Source organism: Lithobates pipiens, unplaced genomic scaffold, assembly GCF_037356315.1.
Source record: "Lithobates pipiens isolate NorthernLeopardFrog02 unplaced genomic scaffold, aLitPip1_a1.2 Scaffold_1, whole genome shotgun sequence".
Lineage (NCBI taxonomy): Eukaryota > Metazoa > Chordata > Amphibia > Anura > Ranidae > Lithobates > Lithobates pipiens.
This window is the reverse complement of record NW_027507685.1, coordinates 179,343,781-179,366,342: the sequence shown is the minus strand read 5'-3', so window position 1 is coordinate 179,366,342 and position 22,562 is coordinate 179,343,781. Positions and strand designations below refer to the sequence as shown.

The 22,562-nt window shown below is 44.3% G+C and overlaps 1 protein-coding gene and 1 pseudogene across 1 annotated transcript in view; both read right to left on the bottom strand.

Annotated features, from left to right (window-relative positions):
- Positions 1-810: 810 nt before the first annotated feature.
- GNL1 (G protein nucleolar 1 (putative)) overlaps positions 811-22,562 on the bottom strand; it is a 56,804-nt gene continuing 35,052 nt past the window's right edge. The window contains exons 9-12 of the mRNA XM_077478973.1: positions 20,874-21,052; positions 17,655-17,802; positions 17,413-17,553; positions 811-2,927 (exon numbers count right to left, since the gene is read on the bottom strand). Coding sequence (XP_077335099.1) covers positions 2,656-2,927; positions 17,413-17,553; positions 17,655-17,802; positions 20,874-21,052 — 740 coding nt within the window. The 3' untranslated portion in view covers positions 811-2,655. The remainder of the gene's footprint in view (positions 2,928-17,412; positions 17,554-17,654; positions 17,803-20,873; positions 21,053-22,562) is intronic.
- On the bottom strand, positions 5,456-5,574 carry LOC143989344 (5S ribosomal RNA; annotated as a pseudogene).

Below are 22,562 nucleotides of genomic sequence, written 5' to 3'. Positions count from 1 at the left end.
CAAAAATACTCCGATACCAGAAGTGATGTCGCTTGGGAGAGGACCGCCTCCTCCTCTCCGGACAGTGCCATCGCCAGGTGCAGGCCTGCCCATCCTAACAGCCCACAAGCCTCGTCTACTCGCTGCATACCTCCCTCCTCCAGCTGTGACCCCTGGCCACACACAGCACTGGATCTGGGCTCTCCCTAGCTGGATGATGAGGCAGAGAACAGGGGGGCTCTGTATGAAGATACTGTACAGTCGGTATCCTGTTGTACTGAGCAGGGGGGCTCTCTCCTCCGTCCATGTGCTGTCTGGCCAGCCCCTCTCCTGCAAGAGACTCCTGGACCATGCCTGCAGTCTCTGACAGTATCCTGTGCCCTCTGTCGAGTTATTGTGTCCCCCACTGAGGAGAAAACCCCCACAGGATTTGACATGGTGACCAAAATCCCTGAAAAAAAGTAAAATGGCAGTCCAAACGTTTAGATTTTTCACCAGAGCAAGAGATAAGGGTATCCAATATAGACAAATGTGCTGGTGTCAAGTAAAAGACAGGCATCCCCTCACTTTGATATTCACTCTAATTTCCAGCTGCAGAGTCAGGGAAGGAAAGGAAATCAAGGAAAATCTCCCCAGTGGGACACAGACAAAAAAAAAAAAAGATTTGGCTAATCACACATTTTAATGGCCTGTCTACTTTCACTGAATGTGAAGAACATGCAGCACACGTGAAGAATGAACTTGTCACCATCAGACAGTGATCATGGGCAGAAGAAGTGAACGTGGAACAGGCTTTTTAAATGTACTAACAGTAAAAGAAGCCAGTTAGGATTCAGTAAATATAGTTGTATTTATTTTGTATACCGCAAAATAGACATCTGAAGCCATGAAAACAAAGAAATTAGTTAAACGGGCCTTGCAAGCTTGAGGCAGGAGGGAGTACCAGATATGAGGTAGGGCTATCACTGTTGTGGAATATTTTGCAGGCCTCACTCATATACTATAAGCTTACCATGAGCATGTGACTAATTTCCTCCAACCCTGCAAAAATTCAGTCAGTTTTTTATTTTTTTGTATGCTATACAACTCCACATGCCATGCACCCCAAGTCCATCAGCACCAAAATACCAGCAGTTTCATGGAACTTGGTCCATCACACTCCTGCAGCTTCATTTTTGGGAGGTGAACATTAATCAGTTTTCAGACTGAATTGTGTCAGGAAAAAAAAATACACATTAATTTTCTATGAGCATCTTGGTCCCCCAATCTCGCCATCAAAGCACGGTTAAGCAAAAAAAGCAGAAGCGATACACAATGTAGCCAAAAGAAAGCAGCTTAGCTCTCTTATAGTACACCCAAATACCTTACGTATTGTGGACTTCAGCCTCAGTTTAGAGCCAAAACACCTCAGTTTGGTAACTTGTTACAAAAGTTTACGAAGCTCTCACTGAAAGCAATCGTTATGCTGGTGAACAAATGGGCCCCAAGCTCATTTGACTTGGAAATGTAAAATAGGTTTATGTCTAAATTTTCTAGATCACTGATCACATGAATAATAATTTCTAATAGCTCTGCCAGTCTCTTTCAAAAGCCTTAAAAAAAAAAAAAAAAAGTTTCAAAGATTTCGACTTTGAACTAGGTACAGTTCTTGCCATAGGGAACCAATATAATTATTCCATTCATGTTTTGATTGGAGTGCTAGGGAAAGAAAAGGGAGACTCTGATTGGTTAACCTGAGTGGCGAGACTAGTATTTCTTTTACATAGGCAAGAGGTCCATAATCATAACTACTGCCAACAAAAGTTGTCATCTACAGTGCACAGACAATGACAGGGGAATCCCTAAGGCTGGCCATACATTAGAAAATTTTCCTTTAGATTTACCAAAACCATATAATGAGGTCAGACCTAAAACACTTCCAATTTGGTATGCAATTATGCAGGCCATTGGACTACATAGCTGAAGGTAAATCTAAAAGGAAATTGGATAAGAAAATTGTATAACGTATGGCCAAGCTTAAGGCTTGGAACACGCCAGACACATACATTTTAGCATGCATGATTAGAAGTATGATTAAGGAGCGTATTCGATGAACTTGCATGGGGAGAAGGCAGACTGACATGCTGAAAATGCAGTAAGAAAAACCCCCTTTTCAACAGACACTGATGAAAGGTATTGGGGAGAACATGCCCCACTGAAAAACATAGGATTGTCTCAGATACGTGCATTTGAACTATGCAGGATAAAAATAAGAAAAAACCCAGGCCCGGTTCAGTTATCCATCACTGCAATCCCTTATGCTCATAGCAGGCTTGTATTTAGACATCCTGTGGCTCTAGGTACACAGTTGTTGTAAATACAGCCCTGGCTATTAGGCAAACCCTACCATTTTGCCAATAAATAAATGGAAGGGAATGGCAAACCAAAATGCGAGGAATGTAACATTTCAAACCCGTCAAAATACAAAAAAATTATAATCCATTTCGCCAATCTTTGTGTAAGTTTGGAGTGCAAAAAGCAATAACGGAGCATACGTTATTAGCTTTCGAAAAACTGTCTGAAATGGTGTCTTTTTAGACCCATGCAGACAGTTAATCACTTTAATACTATAAAATCAAAAGCCAAACAGTTTGTTCTCTTCTGAAGCATAGCCAGGTCAAAATTCACATCCAAAACTTAACACTCATCTTCCCCAAGAAGGGCGTAAGGGTTTACATCAGCGCTTTTTGCTTTGACACTTTTTTTGGCATGAGACTGAGAGGAGTCTCCTTCCTCCTCTTCGGCATCCTCCTCCTCATCTGCATCTCGGTCTCGCTCTTCTTCCTCCTCCCCTGAGCTAGAGATCTCTTCCTCTTCCTCGCAACCGGAGGAGGATCGACTGTCAGGGTGGCCCCGGGCTTGCATATGACTGATCATTTCCTGTGTATCTGGGTGTTGCTCCCATGCCTCTATGGGGGGGAGGGAAGAGAAATTAAATATTTAAGCTGTGTCCTAAACAGGGCCTCAACATTGGAGGAGACAGCATAATGTATATAAAAATTTATGAAAAAAGAAAAAAAGTAGCTAATGCTGCTATGTGATGCCTCAAATAATATTGTGAAAAGCTGCAACCACTTGGGAGTGCATTCAAAACACTAACAAATAATATTTAAAGGAATAATGGTGTACTTATTCAATAATAAAACAAACAATTATAGCATACAATAATAAGGACAAATGAATAAGAATGAGTGAAAATTGGAAAAAGTGAAACCAAGCAATAAAGTAACAAAAAAATAAATAAATAATAAAAATAGGATTTTTTTTTATAAACAGCTTACCTGTAAAATCCTTTTCTTTTGACATACATCAAGGGACACAGAGCCATAGTAATTAATATGTGGGTTATAGTCCACCTTCAGGTGCTGGACACTGGCACACCCTAAACAGGAAGTTACCTCCCTATATAACCCCTCCCATACCGGGAGTATCTTAGTTTTGTAGCAAAGCAGTATACGCATATACTAGAAAGAGGGGCGGGACCTCTGTGTCCCGTGATGTGTTTCAAAAGAAAAGGATTTTACAGGTAAGCTGTTCTAAAAATCATAAAATAATTTTCTTTAAAAACATACATCACAGGACACAGAGCCATGCCAACTGAAGGGAGGGAAACACAACCAAAGTAGGGCACCATGCGATCAGAGGATTTATACTGCTGCCTGCAGTACACTGGGCCTTGCAGAATTGAGCCATGGAGACTTAGTGATGCCCTGCCCACGAAGCACTAACAGCCCTAGAGGAGTGCATTTTGATTTGAGAGGGTATAACTATCTCTTTAAACCATAAGCTTGAATGATTACTTGTCAAATTAATTTAGAAATGATAGGTTTCGATGTTGCCTGTCCTCTTTTAGGACCATCAGGCAACACGAACAAAACATCAGTTTTCCGAATCTGAGCAGTTGCCTTTAAGTAGACTTTGACTGCTCTCACCACATCAAGAGAATGAAGCAATCTTTCTTCCATAGAACAGGGTTCTGGAAAAATGAAGGTGGCACAATATCCTGGTGATCCTGTATCACTCAGCCCCGCCCCCCGGCATTCCACATCATTGGATGTGATTGACAGCAGCTCGAGCCAATGGCTGCGCTGCTTTCAATCCATCCACTCCAGCCAATCAACAGCCGGGCTGAGCGGTAAAGGATGACGGAGGTGAGCACGGAACTTACGAGGGGTCAGGTAAGTAAAACAGGGGGGCCGGCGCTGTCAGATGTTTTTTCACCTTAATGCATAGAATGCATTAAGGTGAAAAAATGTTTACCTTTACAACCCTTTAAGCCCCCTGAATAAAGTTACGAACCAAAGAATGCGAAGTGGTCATTGAAATAATACAGATAAGGCCGAGACCTGTCCTTAGAAGCACTCAAGGCCAGCCTTATTTCTCACCCCATCTGCAGAAAGTCAAGGATTCTACCTTTGACCTATTTCCTGAGGTTCAACTCCTGGTTTCACACCAGGAGGCATGTTTCCCAGACTCCATAATATATAAATTATGGAGGCTGGCTCCCTTGCATTAACCAAGGTAGAAACTACTGAACCTAACAGCCCATGCTTCTTCAGATTGTGAGTCTCAATAGCCAGACCGTTAAATGTAGCGTTTGTAAAGTAGGATGGAACACCAAACCTTGCGAGAGAAGGTCTGGACATGATAGCAGGGTCCATGGGACCCCTACTGCCATCTTTACCATATCTGCATAACAAGATTTCCCGGGCACTGCTGGGGGCCACAAGAATCAACGACTTCCCTTCCTGCTTGATCCTGCGAAGAAGTTATGGATGCAGGCAGAATAGGAGGGAATGCATAAATTAGTGAGAACTGACTTAATGTTAATAGCAAGGCATCTGTTCCGCATGCTAGCGGATCTTTTGTTCTTGACACAATGTTGTTGATTTCTTTGTTGAACCTGGACGCAAACAGATCTATATCTCGGATCCCCCATTTTTGACACATTGACAGGAAGATATCGGGGTGAAGGAACCATTATCCCAGGAACAAATGCTGGTGACTCAAGTAGTCCACTTGCCAATTTTCTATTCCTAGACTGAAGACTGCCGACAGGCAAAGTACATTGTTTTCTGCCCAAGATAGGATACGATTCACCTATCTCTGGGCCACACAACTTCTTGTGCTCCCTTGGTGTTTAATATAAGCCATTGCTATGGCATTGTCCTGCCAGGATTCAATCCAACAATACCGTAAACTGAATGTTCAGGCCCTCTGGACCAAGAGCTCTGCCTGAATTTCTAAAATGGTAAGGGGCAAGGCCATTTCTGATCTGGGCCACTTCTCTTGGACAGTCGCCTTTTCCAGGACTGTTCCCCAAACTAAACAAAAAAGGTTGGCATATGTTGTTACCACTTCCCAGGTAACTGAAGGAAGGATTTTCCCCTTAGTAGATCTTTGGATACTAACCATAAACTGAGGCTCAGACGCACCCAGCCTATAGCACCTGGTATTTCCAGGTGGTCTCTCATCCGGGTACTAACCAGGCCCGACCCAGCTTAGCTTCAAAGATCAGATGAGATTGGGCGCTATCAGGGTGATGTGGCCGTAGGCTTTGGAGTCAGACACATTGGTAATGTAGAGCTTGAACCCTTTGTTCCAAGCCGATAGGATACTGTTTTGCAGCAGTCTCGAATGAAACTGAGCATAAGGAACGGCTTCGAATGAAGCCACCATCTTTCCCAACAACCTCATGCAAAGCTAAATCCTTTCCAGAGTTGACGCCTTTTCTAAAATGGCAAAAGGAGTGCTTTCCACTAGAATTTTTTTGGATGTATTATCCAAAACATCCCCAAATAGTGGTTTCATCGAAAAAAGGAATTTTAGCCAGGAGCTTCTTACAAGGCACTTAGCAAAGGGCACAAGGTCTGATGGATAGAATCTCTCATAGCAACTATTGCAAACATAAAGCTGCCTTCTGTTTAAACTGGTCTCTCAATGATTAAGCAATTACTGTCAGCGCAGGTTGAGCACTCAATCTGCACTCAATCTGCCAGAATTCCACCTTTTTATACTTTGGATGCCCAAGCATTTTATGCATTGTCTGCCGGACAAGTCAAACTTACTCACAGAGGATATAGCAGCGTTAATTGTTAAATGCTCATCTGGGTGATCCTCTCAGATATTTAAAAAAAAAAAAAAAAAAAAAAAAAAAAAAAGCTTTTCCAGCAATGAATTGCCAGGAAAAGGCATGCACAACTTGAGGAGGCTTTAGTGAACCCAAACACTCAGTTAAGGGTACATAAATGTGGAGCGATCATTCAGCAAAAAAATTGCACCATCAATCTTAAGATTGAAACAGCCGATTCTCCCGCATTTGACACCTCAGAAGAGGAACTACCAGAAGAAATCGCATCTACTGCTTGAGCAATAGTCCAGGTACTGCTGCTGCCATTAATACTCAGCCTGATGCAAAAAGTAAATGTGTCAAATGGGAAATGCCTGCATCACTAAAACCTCTTCCATGCTCTTATGTCTCTGCCACAATTTTGCAGCCAGCATACATGGAGTGCATCTTTTTTTTTTTTCAAAAACACACTCCTGCGTTGGAGGACGCCAACAACGCATTAAGCCCCGCGACCACTGTTGCATCGCTCTCCCCCTCCTTTTCTTTTTTCAAAAATAATTTTCATGTGCAAGCATGGCCTCCGATCCGATGGGATCGGCTGAGTGAGGAAAGGATGGCGTGGAGGAGTCCTGGAAGCCAGCGCCGTGTAGGAGCGGTGAAAAAAAACCTGGCATTGCCGATCGTTTTTAGTTCTCCCTTATACTCAGCCTCTTGAAGAGGGGAAGAGTTCAGCTCAGGTGGGGGTGTCTGGAGGAAGCAAAACCCCCCCAAACTTACCGGAGGTCTGCCTGCTAGCCAGAGGAAAAAAAAAAAGAAAAAAAAAAGTCTTCTGCTTCTGTGACACAGCGTGACTTAGCAAAGCATGAGAAGGTACGTGCTCCATACGGCCCCCAGTGGTGACACTTAGGCATGACAAAATTTACGTTAAAGCAGACATTTCATAAGAAAATGTAACAATTACTTAGAAAAAAAATCCACTTACCTTTCCCGCCACAGGGTTTTCTGTGGTAAAACCAACAGACCCAATCTTCACCCTTCCCAGTGAGTTCTGTTAACAAACCTTCAGGAACCCGGGAATCCTTGGGAACCAATAATCCTGGACCTGTGAAAAGCACCCCGCCAGTAAAACTTTATGGCCTTAATACCAAAAAGTACTGGATTCCGGGGTCCAGCTCTCTAAAAAGAGAAGCGTTACAGGCAAAACCTAATTTCTTCGTATATCAGGCCTGGGTACCATTCAATTCAGCCTAAAATACACTTTTAATGGATCCGGCTGCATAGCTGGCCCCAGCAAGGATTGTTTCAGTGGAGCTCAGCACAGGACATCTTCACTTGTGACCAACACCTTAGACACTGGCAGAAAAAAAAAAAAAAAAAAAACGGAGAAACTCCCGGTATGGGAGGGGTTATAAAGGGAGGCAACTTCCTGCTTAGGGTTTGCTAGTATCCAGCACCTGAAGGTGGACTATAACTCACATAGTAATTACTATGGCTCTGTGTGATGATTATATATATATATATATATATATATATATATATATATATATATATATATATATATATATATATATCCTATTTTCTCTTACTTTCACCGACTGACAGCTCATTTCTTAGACCACTGGGACGTCCCCAAGGAGTGCCAAAACGAGGGGTGGGAAAACGGCATAAAAACTTCACCCACTATGGCAGAGTGCGCCTCAATCTGGTAGTGACTACCTTACAAACCACCTCAAAAAAATTGCGGTAACAAATGCAACAGTGCATTTACTTAAAGTAACTGCGTTTTTGTCAAAAACCCAGAAAAAAAAATTAAGTGCAATTACAATTACACGGCCGCCTGCAAAACTTTGCAGCCAAAACAGGCATCAGCAGATGCACTGACATCTACCTTGTAGAATTTTGTAAAGGTGTGAACAGATGACCAAGTCGCCGCTTTACACACTTGAGCGACAGGCGCTTGATGTCGGAAGGCCCAAGACGTTCCGATTGCCCTCGTAGAGTCGGCCGCGACTGGAAAGGGGGGCACCTGCCCCTTCAAGGCGTAGGCCTGTACTACAATCTGTCTGTTCCAACTGGAAATGGTGGCCGATAAGATAATAATGTCATCCAATGAGGCTCCAAAGAGCCGCTCACCAAGAAAGGGTAAATCCATCAGGGCTTTTTTTTTTGGATACCTGGTCAGCCAACCAGCATTTTAGCCAAATCAGGCGCCTCAGCACCACTGCCGACACTGAAGCCCTGGATAACAGAGGGAGGGTATCCAGTCACAAATGTACTTAATGCCTTGCACTAACTGGCAATAGGGAAAAATAAGATTGCGCTATGGACAAATTTACCTGTTCACCAGACAGGTTAAAAATAACTAAAATGAAGTGAACTATAAGGGGTTAAAGCTGCCTGTGCTTGCACTAACTGGTCTGCAAGTTCTACGCAGACAGGGAAAGCCTGTTCCCCCAATTTGCGGTGCAAAAGTTTTGCCCACTCAGTGTTTGTTACACAAAGCGGTTCCAGTACTGTCGCATTGCTGACCCACACAACCGTAAACAAGAAACAAGCCATTGCCTCGGCCTTCCTGTCCATGGCATCCTTAAAGGCAGGAGTGCCCTCTACCGGGATCGTAGTTACTTTGTTTAACCTGGATACTGGGGGGTACACGACCAGAGGAGCCGACCATTTCTTGAGAAGGCTCTCCTCAAAGTGGTAATGCACCTCCATGTATTTGGGGACTGAAAAGGTCTGTTGCGGTCGACCCCATTCCTTGTATATGAACTTATCGAAATAAGTCAGATACAGAAACACCCTAGGTGTATGGGCTGGCTTACGGGACCCAAAAGGGACCAATACATCAGCAGAGGGATCTGCTGTATCCTGAATTTTCAGGTTGTCACGCACAGCTGTGATAAGTGCTCCAACAAGCGCTTTATCACGGAACAGACCCGGAATGGGAACTCATCCTCACTGTCCGATCGGTCCTGGTCAGCATCATCTGAAGTGACAGAACAGGGGTCACCAGCCTCAGCGGGGCCCGAGTCTGCGTCAGAGCTCTCCCCGGAGGACAGGGGGGGGGGGGGCAGGGGGTGCTTTTTATGACCTTTGTGCCCACGCACCGCCTCCATCTTGGCAACGAACGTTTTAAGGACAGCCGACAAAGCGTCCAGAGGCACTGAACTGCCTGCAAGCGAACTGGTTGCAATTGCCTGGATTTCGGGGGAAGAAACACCGGTTTCTGAAGCCATACTGACCCTACCCTGTCTGTCACCTGTTGGGGACTTAGGACAGTGATGGTCTCACCCTCCTAACTGCTGCTGGCTGAGGGGCCCCCACCGCAGGACTCACCACCCTGACTGAGTTCTGCGCTGTCCAGCTAGATGTGCCTGTGTCAGCTCCCAGGTGCCTGTGAGAGAAAACAACGCTGTGCTGAGCCCCAGAGTACAGCGCTGAGCATGAAAAACATGTTCAGGCTCCAACAAAATGGCCACCGTGCATCCAGTATAAAGGACATAATCACAGGGAAAATGGCTGCCGGACTACAGTAACATGGAGTCAGACCATGCTTCTCCCTGATCACACCAAAAATGGCCACGAACACTGTATGCAATGAGGGACAGTGAAAACAGGCAGAGGAAATGGCGGCAAACAATGCTAAAGTGATCAGCAGACACAGCCCTCAGACAAAGAGGGGAGAGACCTATAGACATCCAGGGCACAGCTACCCAGTGCAGCCGCCACCCCAGGTGAGAGCCCCTGTCTATGGCGCACACACCACTCAGCAGCCCACGCAGCATCCCCCACAGGGAGGAAGATGGGGACAGGGAGAGAAGACAGGAAGGTGAGGGACCCCCGATTCGACCTCCCAGGGAATGCCGAGCTGCTCAGCCCCACCAAGGCAGTCCTGACAAGCTGGGGAACATTCCATCACAGACCCACTCTCCGATCATTATGGGGTGGCTGCTGACCCAGCACACTGACGCAGACATCAGTAGCCCGGAACTATGTGTGCCCCGGAGCATTACGCTCACCGGCCGCCCCTGGAGCTGGGGGGGAATGTCGTGGCTGACCCAGCGCGGAGCTCTAGTCTGCACATGCTGGCTGGCCAGGCTGGGGAGACTACAAGGATAAGGGTATCCAGCCTGTCACCCAGCCGGCTGCTGATAGCAGATCACAGGATCTTAATCTTGCGCAAAAGGCAAACTTCTGCAGAAAAAAAACCCACAGGCCCCGATGGGCCTGCAGGGTTCCTAGGTCCTTCTCCTTCACTAGGCAGAAAAAAAAACTGAGGCTGCAGGAGGCAGGCTGGGGGGTTGTTACCTAAGGGAACAGAACTAGAAAGTTCTGGTTTTGTTGTACATGTTCTGCCTAGACCTCTCCTGAAGGTGGCATAAAAATCCGATGGTCTAAGAAAGGAGCTGTGTCAGTCGGTGAACGTAAGAGAAATCCTATTTTCTTTATCATACATCATGGGACACACAGCCTTAAGTAATAACTTAATGAGATGTCCCATAGCAATGCTATTTGAGGGGAGGGAGACAACCCGCAGGGTTCCCCTAGACATGAGGACCTATACTTTTGCCTGCAGCACATTGCGCTGGAAGGAGATATCCTCATACCTCCTTTCATCAACCTGATAACATTTTGTGAATGTATGTACTGAAGACCAAGTTGCGGCCTTACAGATCTGAGCCATAGAGGCCTGGTGACGCACTGCCCATGAAGCACTAACCTCCCTGGTAGAGTGCGCTTTGGACTTAGAAAGGGGGAATCTTGCCCCTTAAAATTATAAGTCTGAATTATAACTTGCCGAATCCACTTAGTGACAGTGGATTTCAACGCTGCCTGTCCTTTCTTAGGACCCTCTGGCAGAATAAATAAGACATCAGTCTGTCTAATCTGAGCAGTTGTCTTTAAATAGATTTTCACTGCTCTCACCACATTAAAGTGGTTGTAAACCCTTACAAACCACTTTGACCTACAGGTAAGCCTAGATTAAGGCTTACCTGTAGGTCCAAGCAATATCTCCTAAACCTATATGGTTTAGGAGATATTTGCCTGAAAACGGGCACCACTGTCTACGGCGCATGCGCCGTAGACAGCGGCGCGCAGGCGCACTTAGCGCGGCATTTCCAAGAATGGAGCTGCCGCGCGTGTCGACTCCCGTGCGCATGCGCGGGAGTGACGTCATCGCGGCTTCGCCGAATGACAGCGACGGAGCTGCGAGACGCCACCAGCAAGATGGATGCGGCGGACTACAGGGGATAGCGGCGACTTCGCTGGCTCCTGTGTCAGGTAAGTGACACATAATGGGCTACTATGCGATGCATAGTAGTCCATTATGCTTTGCCTTTGCAGGGAATGAAAGAGGAAGTAAACCCATCAGGGTTTACTTCCTCTTTAAGACAATGTAGTGACTTCTCTTTCCTGGAACATGGTTTTGGAAAAAAAATGATGGCAGAACAATATTTTGATTTAGGTGAAAACCTGAGACCACTTTTGGCAAAAAATCTGGACGAGGCCATAACACCACTCTGTCCTCATGAATAATCAAGTATGGCTCTTTACATGAAAGAGCAGCCAATTCCAAAACCCTCCTTGCTGAAGATATAGCAACCAAGAACACCAGCTTCCTTGTCAGAAGGACTAAGGGAATATGCTGCATTGGTTCAAATGGCTGTTTTTGTAACACTGACAAAACTAAGTTCAAGTCCCAAGGGTTCAAAGGAGGTTTGACTGGTGGGTTAAGCCAGATCAACCCCTTGTATAAAACCCTGGACTAAAGAATATGTATCAAGCGGTCCTTGAAGTAAGACCAATAAAGCTGAGACTTGGCCTTCAACAGTAGACCGTAAGGTAGGATGGAAAAAAAGAAATATATATATATATATATATATATATATATATATATATATATATATATATATATATATATATATATATATATATATATACACACACACACATACACACACATATACACATACACACACATATATATACACACACACACATATATATACACACACACACACATATACATATACACACACACACACACACACACACACACACACAGCAATTGAATAGGGGGAAACGCATAGATCACTGAGAAGTGATCCAGCGGGGTCACCAATGCATCTGTTCCACATGCGACTGGATCACTTGTCCTGGACATGAAGTTGACTAACTTCATGTTGAATCTAGACGCTAGAAGATCTATGTCTGGAGTCCCCCATCTTTGACAAACAGCCCGAAAAATGTCGAGGTGAAGAGACCATGGGAATAACTGCTGGTGATTCAAGTAGTCCACCTGTCAATTCTCTACTCCTGGAATGAAGACTGCCGATAGGCATGAAACATTCCTTTCTGCCAAAGTAAGAATATGGCTCTACGCTGAGAAACTCTGGGTACCCCCTTGGGGATTGATATAGGCCCCAGCTGGATCCTGACAGGACAATCCCGTAACCTGGAAGTCCAGGCCTTCCGAGCCGGACGCACTGCCCGAATCTATAGGATATTGATGGGCAAGGTTCTTTCGGCTCTTGACCACTGTCCCTGGACAGTTGTCTTCTCAAGCATTGTTCCCCAGCCTGAAAGATTGGCATCTGTTATCACTTTCCAGATAACAGATTTGAAGGATTTTCCTTTCAGCAGATTCTGGGTTAGTAACCACCAACTGAGGCTTTGAGACACGCTTGGGCACAGCCCGCATTGGCAAGTCTAAAGCTTTAATTTTTTCGTTCCAAGTAGACAGCATACTGTTTTGCAACAGTCTCGAATGGTACTGGGCATAGGGAACAACTTCAAATGAAGCCACCATCTTTTCTAGCAACCTTATGCAAAGGCGAATGGAAGGATCACCTTTGGACCTGACCATTCGCACCAGCTCTCTTATGGCGTTGATCTTTTCCCGAGGCAAGAGCACCTTTTTCTGGGCTGTGTCTATGATCAGACCCAAGTACTCCAGCCTTTTTAGCAGTATTAAGGAACATTTCTCTAGGTTGAGAATCCAACCCAAACTTTCCAGGTAACTGGTTGTAATCCATATGCTTTGCTCCAAAAGAGCCACCGACTGGTCTATTAGTAATAGACTGTCTACGTACACCAAGACTGTTATGCCTGTGCCCTTAAAGCGGGAGTAAACCGCAGATGTTTTTTTTTTTTTTACCTGCAAAGGAAAAGGCATAATGAGCTAGTATGCACTGCATACTAGCTCATTATGAAATACTTACCTTAGAACGAGACCCCGACATCTGGTCCGATCCACGCCGAGGGAGGTGATATGCTCCCTCTGCGTTTCTTCCGGGTATCGCGGCTCCGGCGCTGTGAGTGGCCGGAGCCGCGATATCGTCACTCCCGCGCATGCGCGTGGGAGATTTCATCCTGGCTGGGTCCAGCCACTGCCGGGCTTTCAGCCGAGAATCCCCTTGTGCGCATGAGCCGCTGCAGTCAGCGGCGCATACCGAGGGGAATATCTCCTAAACTGTACAGGTTTAGGAGATATTTTTTTTACCTACAGGTAAGCCTCATCATATGCTTTCCTTTAGGTAAAAGTAAAAAAAAATGAGTATACAACCACTTTAACCTGGATAGAGGTGGGGCCAGAACTTTTGTAAACACCCGGGGTGCTGTAGCTAGCCTGAAGGGCAGGGCTACAAACTGGAAATGCTGCTGTTCTACCTCGAACCGCAGAAACCTTTGGTGTGCGGGGAATATAGGAACATGCAGATAGGCAACCCTGATGTCGATAGCAGTTCTCCTCCTAATAGGATAGAAATGACTGCCTTGATCGTCTCAATGCGAAAGGAGCGGATTATAAGGAACTGATTTTTGATTTTTTAGATCTAGAATGGGTCTGGCATCTCCATTTGGTTTTGGTACAATAAAAAGGTTTTAATAAAGCTCCAAACCTTGCTCTTTTGTGGAGATCTGTATGACCACCCCCTGAGAGATTAATCAGTTTACTGCCTGAAACAGAGATAGTCTTTTCTCTGGATCTTTGGCAACGTTTGACCTCAGGAAACGAGACGGTGGAAAGTCCCAAAATTCCAGCTTGTACCCCAGAGTTACTGTGGGAATAAACCATCTGTCCTGAATTCTCTTGCCAGACTTCTGAAAACTGCAGAAGTCTTCTCCCCCACCCTGGGGAGGAGGGGGTGCCACTTCATGATGAAGCTTTAGGATTCTGCTTGCAGGTTTCCGGCCCCAGGACTTCTTTTGAGTCTGGGCCTGATCCGGAGGTCTTCCTCTAGAGTGACGGTGGAGGCCATCGCCACTGACTAGAGGCAGAAGCCCATTTAAATGGAGGGCGTTTATACTTTCTTTTGAATGTCAAAATAGTACTTTTCCCACTCGAAATTGTTTGGATGCATTTGTACAAATCATCCCCAAATAGCAGATCCCCACGAAAAGGGAACCCCATCAGGAGCTTTTTACATAGTGCTTTGGCCGACCAATTTCTTTAAGCCACAGGATTCTACGCATATGTACAAGCATAAGCCTAAGGTGGGATGCCTGGTGAATAGAATCTTTAATGGCATCTATGGCAAAGCATAATGCTTTTGGTAGTACGGCCAATTCCCGTGCTTGTTGTGCAGGAACCTCTTTAAGGGCCTGTCTAAATTGGTCCTTTAGGGATTTGATAGGCGCCTATTGCAGAGACTGCAGGCTGAGTAATGGCACCTGTCAAAGAATTTTAACAGGAATTCCAACCTTTTATCTGTTGGATCCTTAAGAATTTGTACATCGTCTACTGGACACGATAGACTTTTATTCACATTGGAAATCGCAGCGTCAACTACTGGTACCTTCCATTTTTTGGTGAATTTCTACTCCATGGGATAGAGAATAAAAAAAAAAAAAAAAAAAAAAAAAAAAAAAAACTCTTTGGAGGAAGAAAATGCACTTCCCATTCAGCGTAAATAAGCTGTTCTAGTAATGTATGGACAGGAAACGCATGCAAAAGCTGTGAAGTCTTTAAAGAATCCAAAGAAACCCAAGATTTCAGAAGACTCCCTTAGGGGAAGCATGAAAGGAGAATGAACCATCTCCATAAGAGATTGTATCAGCAATTTCTCAGATTGCAAGGCTGAAAAAGGTTAATCTACGGTTATTTCCTCCGTAAAGGAATCATCGGTTTGTCTTTCCTCCTGATTGCCTGAGGGTAACACCTCATCCTTTGCCCCGTTCCCCTTGAAAAGGGTATAAAGTAAAGTAAAGGGAGTAGGCTCTAGCACGCTTCCTATCCATTTGTGAATGGAGGACGTGATTAAAGCTGCTAATCTTCCTTCCATGCCTTGCAGGGTGGAGGAAAAAAGTCATCTTCAGTCACGTATACAGGGGCTGAGATGTGAGAAGCAGCTGCACCATCAATTTGTTCCAATGGCTCACCCTTGGTATTTCAGGTGAGGGTGACAGTGTGCAACTGGAATTCCTAACGCCTGGGGTGAAAACTTTTAGTTTTTTGTGGTGTCTTTTTTTGGTACGCATAGTTCTAAGCCCAAAAGCAGAGCTACTATTAAATTGCACTACTTGTTGAAAATAGTCATGACAGAATGATGCCGCTATTAAGATCAGCCTAGTGCCGGGGGGGGGTGGGGGGGGGGGGGGGGAAGAAAAAAAAAAAAAGTCTTTCTGTATGAATGGCACTTGCCACCCTTCCGTGCCCCACAGCTCCTGTGTCCCATGTGCAGCCTGCTTGCTCCTCCACGTTAGCCGAGGAGAGACTGCTCCAGCTGCATTTTTATAATCCTGCTTGTCTGCCGTGCGTTCTCGTGGACATTGCATGGCGCTGCGCTTAGGCCCCACCCCCTCCGTAAGCCCCCACCCTCTTTCGTTTTGAAAATGTTCCCGCGTGGGCGGCTTTTGGGTCTACAGACCCAACACGAGGGGGGGGGGGGGGTTGGGGGGGGGGGAAGAGGCAGAGCCCCTGACACCAGCCAGCATAAGGACACAACAGATGTAACAAAATCCGGGACCTCCGCACCCACCGAGGCGGGGGGGGGGGGGGTATTACAAGTGGGGTACACCACTGGTGTTTCCCTAACCCTCTGTCCCTTCATGGGGGGGGGGGGGGGGGAAAGCATTCCCACAGGCAGAGGCCACACACAGACTGACACTGAGCTTTAGAGTGAAGACAACAGATTAAGTTATGTGCTTATACTCCCTCTAGTGGACAATTAAGGCAAGAGAACATTTTTTCCCTTAAAGAAGAAAGCATAGGTGGACTTTAGTTCCCAGTTCCTTCTCTTAACTTATCCCCGCTGCAGGATTTGCTGAATTAACAGACAATCCAACCTTCACCCATCACGGCGTGCTGCATTTAACAAACCTGGGTCCCTTTATATTGGGGTTCCTCTCCCTTGGACCTGTAAAAAGCATCTCACAAGGAAAGCTTTAGGTAATGTAACGTGAAAAAAGCCCTGGTTACTGGGGCCAGCCCTACAAAGAGGCGTTACAGGAAAAAACGCATGCTTTGGATACGAGACCATCCACTCTGGCCTCAGTGGCACTTTGGATGGATCTGGTCTATGGCCAGCAAAGATCCCTCCTGGAGCTCCTGAGAGCACATCTTCACTTGAGACCAACACAGACACTGGCGAAGAAAAACTGATGTTCTCTTGGGAGGAGGGGTTATAGGGAGTGAACTTCCTGGAATGGTTATACCAGTATCCATCACCTGAAGGTGCCTATATACCCATTAAGTTATTACCATAATAATGTACATTATTACCATAATGTACAATAAAGCAATTGTGTTTTTTTATTTATTTATTTTTTTAAATTGACAGCCTGCTTTTGTTGGTAGCAAAATAAAAAAAAATAAAAGTTGAGGTGATCAAGAAAGCTCTATTTGTGGGGGGGAACGAAACACACATATTTAATTCAGGTACAGCATCAGTTAAAATAACGCAGTGCCGAAGTGGATATTTGTGTTTCACAAGCTTTTCCTCCAAAAACACTGAAGCTCACAGTGGGAGGGTTTCAGGAAGGGAGGCAGTGCTGTCAATCCAGGAAGCAGTGGGCAGGATAGCATGTGGCCAAGTGCTGATTGACGAGCTACATACAGGCTTATGTATCAGCATTGACAACCCCGATGGCCCGCTTCAACATTTTTCATCCCACTGTAATGCAAGCAGACACAGCCTACATGAGAGTGGCAACTACTCTGATTTCAAGAAAGGTGCAGCACTGTTGACACACCCTCACAGAAATCTGCATTAGGTGTACTTCATTGGCAGGCTCAACATATATATTTGTCAGGCGTCACAGAGGGACTAAAAACTTAACAAGTAACTTAATTGTCTGAAAACAGAAAGAAATGATGAAAATACCTTTGTGACATGAATAGCCTGGAGGCCTCATGCATAAACAAAGTCGTCCATCCACGGCAAGGCGCAGCAAACTGTTGGCAGCTCGGTAGGCATCATTGCGTGCGGCTTTTGCAGTCTTATAGCCACGTTTTTCAGCCCAGGCTGTGCACAGAAGGGGGGGGGGGGGGGATAAAAACATGGATGTAAATCACTCTAACGCAGGTCTACAAGATGAACATGCAAACCATTAATCAGCTTCTTACCATCACAGATGCCCCATGCAGTCCAACCATGCTCGCCTTCGGGATATGTCAGATTGAGGAGTCTGGGTACAGGTACTCGACAAGACAGGTAGCCCACGGAGGTATAAGGTTCTTGAATTTGTGCAATAGGGTATATGCCAGCAAGCAGCTGTGGGAGTGACAGAAAGAATGGATTAAAGCTTCTTTGAAGTCTCATACCTGTATATCATGGATCATTTGCATATAGGATTGTTTTGTGAGATCCCATTACAACTGATATATAAAAAAAAAAAAAAAAAATTATATATGAGGGCATGAGATCAGTTGAAAGATCAACAACAAATCGCCAGTATTTAAGAAGAAAACAATGAGGAAGCGGGACTTTTAAACATTTTGAAACCTACTCACAGAATGATTACCAGTAGACAAACATTTAGTTTAAAATGTTCTTTATCACAAAATTGATTAAAAATAGTAGTATTGGGGGTATATGTACCCCTAAAACATGGGAGAACTTCCACAACCCACATTCCAACCAAAAAAACACCCCTAAAGATAGAGGTCCTTTTCCATGACCATTTAAATAGTGAGATCTATTTGGTATTCAACAGTTAATCGTGACAATACAGCAAAATTTCACGAAATGGGAAGGATCACTTATTCAGACGTGTTTCCTCTTGTCGGCTACCTCAAGGGCTGCTCATAGAGCAACCACATGAAGGCACATCCTGGAGCAGCAGCTATCACTGAGGTGCTGGTATTTCAATTGAGCCTGTCTTTCTAGAGCTTTGCATTTGTATGTAGCCATCTGCATTCATCTTGAATCTGAAGTGCACTACAGGATATAGACTGGCAAGGTCCTCTTTGGATTTGACAACATAAATAGCCATTTCCTTTTTTTCTTCTTGATACGCTGTGTTCATGGCTCCTTGGTGGGGTTTTTCAGTCTGTGTCATTAACCTAGTGTCTTTTTGATACCATCTTATACCTGTCCAGCACCTGGCTACATTGGGAGAGATTATCAGTGTGCTCACAGGACTCAGAGAAAAAGTTCTGTTTTATATTCATTCAACCCTTTGACTGCACCCCACCCCAGAGGAAGCAGACGAGGCGAAACACGTCGGGGATAAGTTATTTTTCCCATATGTGAAATTTTGATGTATTATCACAATTATCTTTTGAATACCAAATAGAGCTCACTATTTAAATATTCATAGGGAAGGACCTTTATCTTTAGGGGTGTTGTGGTTGGAATATAGGTTGCGGAAGTTCATGTTTTTAGGGGTATATATACCCCCAGTGCTACTTTTTAATTGTAATAAAGAACACATTTATCTAAATATTTGTGTACTGGTAATTATTCTGTGAAGTTTCAACACCTTTAAAGTGGAAGTAAACCCATCCATAAAACAGTTTCATTTCTGGCACATGCTGGAAATGTAACACTCCCATTGGTTGTGCTCTCAACCAAACTGTCAAGCCATCCAATGGCTGGTGTCCTAACTGATCACATGTGCAGCATCATGGCAGTTGTAGATTAAGATGGCAGCTTCCTCGGCTGAAAACGATAGGAGGGTTTACTTCCACTTTAATGTCCCATTGACTTATTAACCTCCGTTTTCTCAATTAATTGATATATCTATACATTACAGCACCTTCTTGTGGTCACTTTTCATATAGCGATCTGGTTTGTGTGTTTCTTTAGACAACGATGAAAACTGGCAGGGGTTATCCCTCTCCACTGTATACATAACTAATAAAAAAAAAAAAAAACAACAAACACACCGAGTGGACCTCACTGACCTGCTATTACGCCATCAGCAGGCTGGAAGGTTACTAAAAAGGAGAACTTCAGCAGAAAATTCTCAGCTACCCATTAGATGAGCCAGTACCATTATCATGGCATTGTTTTGAATAGCTGACAGGGTAAGCAGGATATGCTGCAATTTCATAATTAACAGATCAATATGCCTCGTCCAACAACAAAAGGTTGTCAAAGACTGGAAAACTAAACTCAGCTCACACCATCTCATTGGTAAAGTCTGTATATTATGACAAATTACACACATTTAGGGGGGAAAAAAAAAAATAGTAAGTATGGCGCTACCAAATCAAATCCATAGTTAATATAAAACATATCAAAAAACATAAATCAGACAGATCAATCTCGTGAAAGTCCCATTAAATATAACAAAACCTTCATAAAACAATCCAATCATTGTGTAGAAAGATGTGTGCCGCTTGTAATTCTCCTTAAATCATGCTCCACCACAAGAAGTGTGTATATATAAAATGCACACTCACCATCAATACAAAACATGCCTTATATTAACCCAGCTCCTTAATCACCAGCCTTCAGAAGGACCCTGCAGTGATATCAGATATCAGCTCTCTGGCCCACAGACTTCTCCAGATAGCTCTCTCACATATAGTTAGAAAAACCAAACCCAGAAAAGGAATCATAGTGCAGTACTTTTATTTAAAACTTTAAACAATGGTAAGAAATATAAATTGCGCACATTTAATGGTGCTATAAGTCAGTACAAACATATATAGCCTCAATGTTCCTGGAGTACACTGCAATTGCACATTGAGGCTGTACATGTTGGTGCTGACTTATAGCACCATTAAATGTAAGTACGCATTTTATATTTCTTACCATTGGTTAAAGTTTTAAATAAAACTACTGCACTATGATCCTTTTATACTTTTTCTGGGTGCGTTTATTTGAACTATATGTGAGAGCTATATGGAGAAGTCTGTGGGCTAGAGAGCCGATCTCATTGCAGGGTTTTCCTGAAGGCTGGTGATCAAAGAGCTGCATTAAAATAAGGCATGTTTTGTATTGATGGTTGGCGAGTGTGTTCATATACACTTCTTGTGGTGGAGCATGGTGTAAGGAGAATTACAAGCAGCACACATCTTTCATCACAGTGATTGGATTGTTTTATGAAGATTCCGTTACATTTTATGGGACTTTCACAAGATTATACGGTCTAATTTTTGATAGGTTATATTAAAGATTTGATTTAGTAGAGCCATACCTTCCTTTCCTTTTTAAGAAGGTTTAAAAAATGGTTTTATCACTTTAAAAAAGGGGGCAGCTGCACTCACACATTCTTTAAATAGTTCTGTAATTGGCGCCACAGCTTATCATCCATTTTGATTTAGACACATTTAGAAAATGGTAGAAGAGCAGGTAAAGGAGTACCCCGCATATTTCCTGGTACAGGGACTTACCTGCTGTTGCTTATCTATCAGTGATGGGAAGATGAGGCCAGGGCAATCACACAGGCGTACTGTGGGTGTCAGGTAATAGGTCTGGAAGTATTTGGTGTGACCAGGGGTCCGAGAAACACTGACAATCTTCCTGCCCACAAGACCATTGATTAATGATGACTTCCCTACGTTTGGGAATCCTGTTAATGTGATTAGAAAAAAAAAAAAAAAGAAATAGAACAAATGAATTCACAAGACAAAGAATAGGGGTACTTTTATTTAGGGCGCCATTTTTATTCCAAACACACGCATAATCTCACAAAAGGTGAGTACACCCCTCACATTTTTTGTAAATGTTTTATTATTTCTTTTCATGTGATAACACTGAACAAATGACACTTTGCTACAATGTAATGTAGTGCGTGTACAACCTTGTATTAAAGTGTAAATTTGCTGTCCCCTTAAAAACACCACAACACAGCCATTAATGTCTAAACCGCTGGGAACAAAAGTGAGTACACCCCTAAGTGAAAATGTCCAAATTGGGCCCAATTAGCCATTTTCCCTCCCCGTTGTCATGTGTAATGCCCCGTACACACGAGAGGGATTAAGTCTGACAGACCTCCAAAGGAGTTCCGCCGGAGTTCTGGCGGACTTTTCGACCGAACGGACTTGACCACACACCATCACACCAAACTCCGACGGAGTCGAACGTGATGACGTACGACTGGATTCGACGTAGGAAGTTCCTAGACAGTAGCCAATAGCTGCCCTAGCGTCGGTTTTAGTCCGTCGGAGTAGCACACACACGAGCGGATTTTTCAAAGGGGACCGGGTCCGGCGGAGTTCCGTCGGGAAAATTTAAAGCATGCTTCATTTCTAAAGTCCGTCAGACTTTAGCTTCGCTAAAGTCCGTTGCAGCCCACACACGATCGGATAGTCCGCCGGACTCAGTCCGTCGGAGTTTGGATGTCGAAAAGTCCGCTCGTGTGTACGGGGCATTAGTGTTACAAGGTCACAGGTGTGAATGTGGAGCAGGTGTGTTGGCCCCTTCAGCTCTGTTTTACCCGCAACACTAAATCCACAAATACTGCTCTCCTAAAACTCACTAACAATGTATTAACTGCTAAAACCAGTGGTCAATATTCTGTACTCTTCCTCCTGGAACTCCTTGCTGCCTTTGATTAAAAAAAAAAAAAAAAAAAATCACCACCACTCCCTCCTAAAACCTATATTCATTTGGGCTCTATGACTCTACTCTTCATTCTCCTATTAACTATCCCACCACACCTTCAGTGTCACAGTATCTCCCCATCGCCTCTTCGTTTTTCCATTGGGGTTCCCCAAGGTACTGTCTATGGACCTCTTATTCTCTTATCTACACCTTTTCCTTGGGACAGCGTCCAATACCATTTCAATGCTGACCACACCTAAATCTATCTTTCTACCCCTCAGGTTACCCCACCAGCCTCCTCATGCATCATTAATTTACAAACAAACAGACATATCAGTATGGATGTCACACCACTTGCAACAAGCTCAATCTATCCAAAAAATTGAGCTCATATTTCCTCCCCCTTGTGCCCCCATCCCCTGACTTTGCTGTCAGGCTCAATGGCACAACTATAAGTTTGCCCCAGCATGTCAGGGTGTTAAATGAAATCCTGGACTGCAAACTCTTCAAATCTTTCCCCCGCAACCTCCATAATA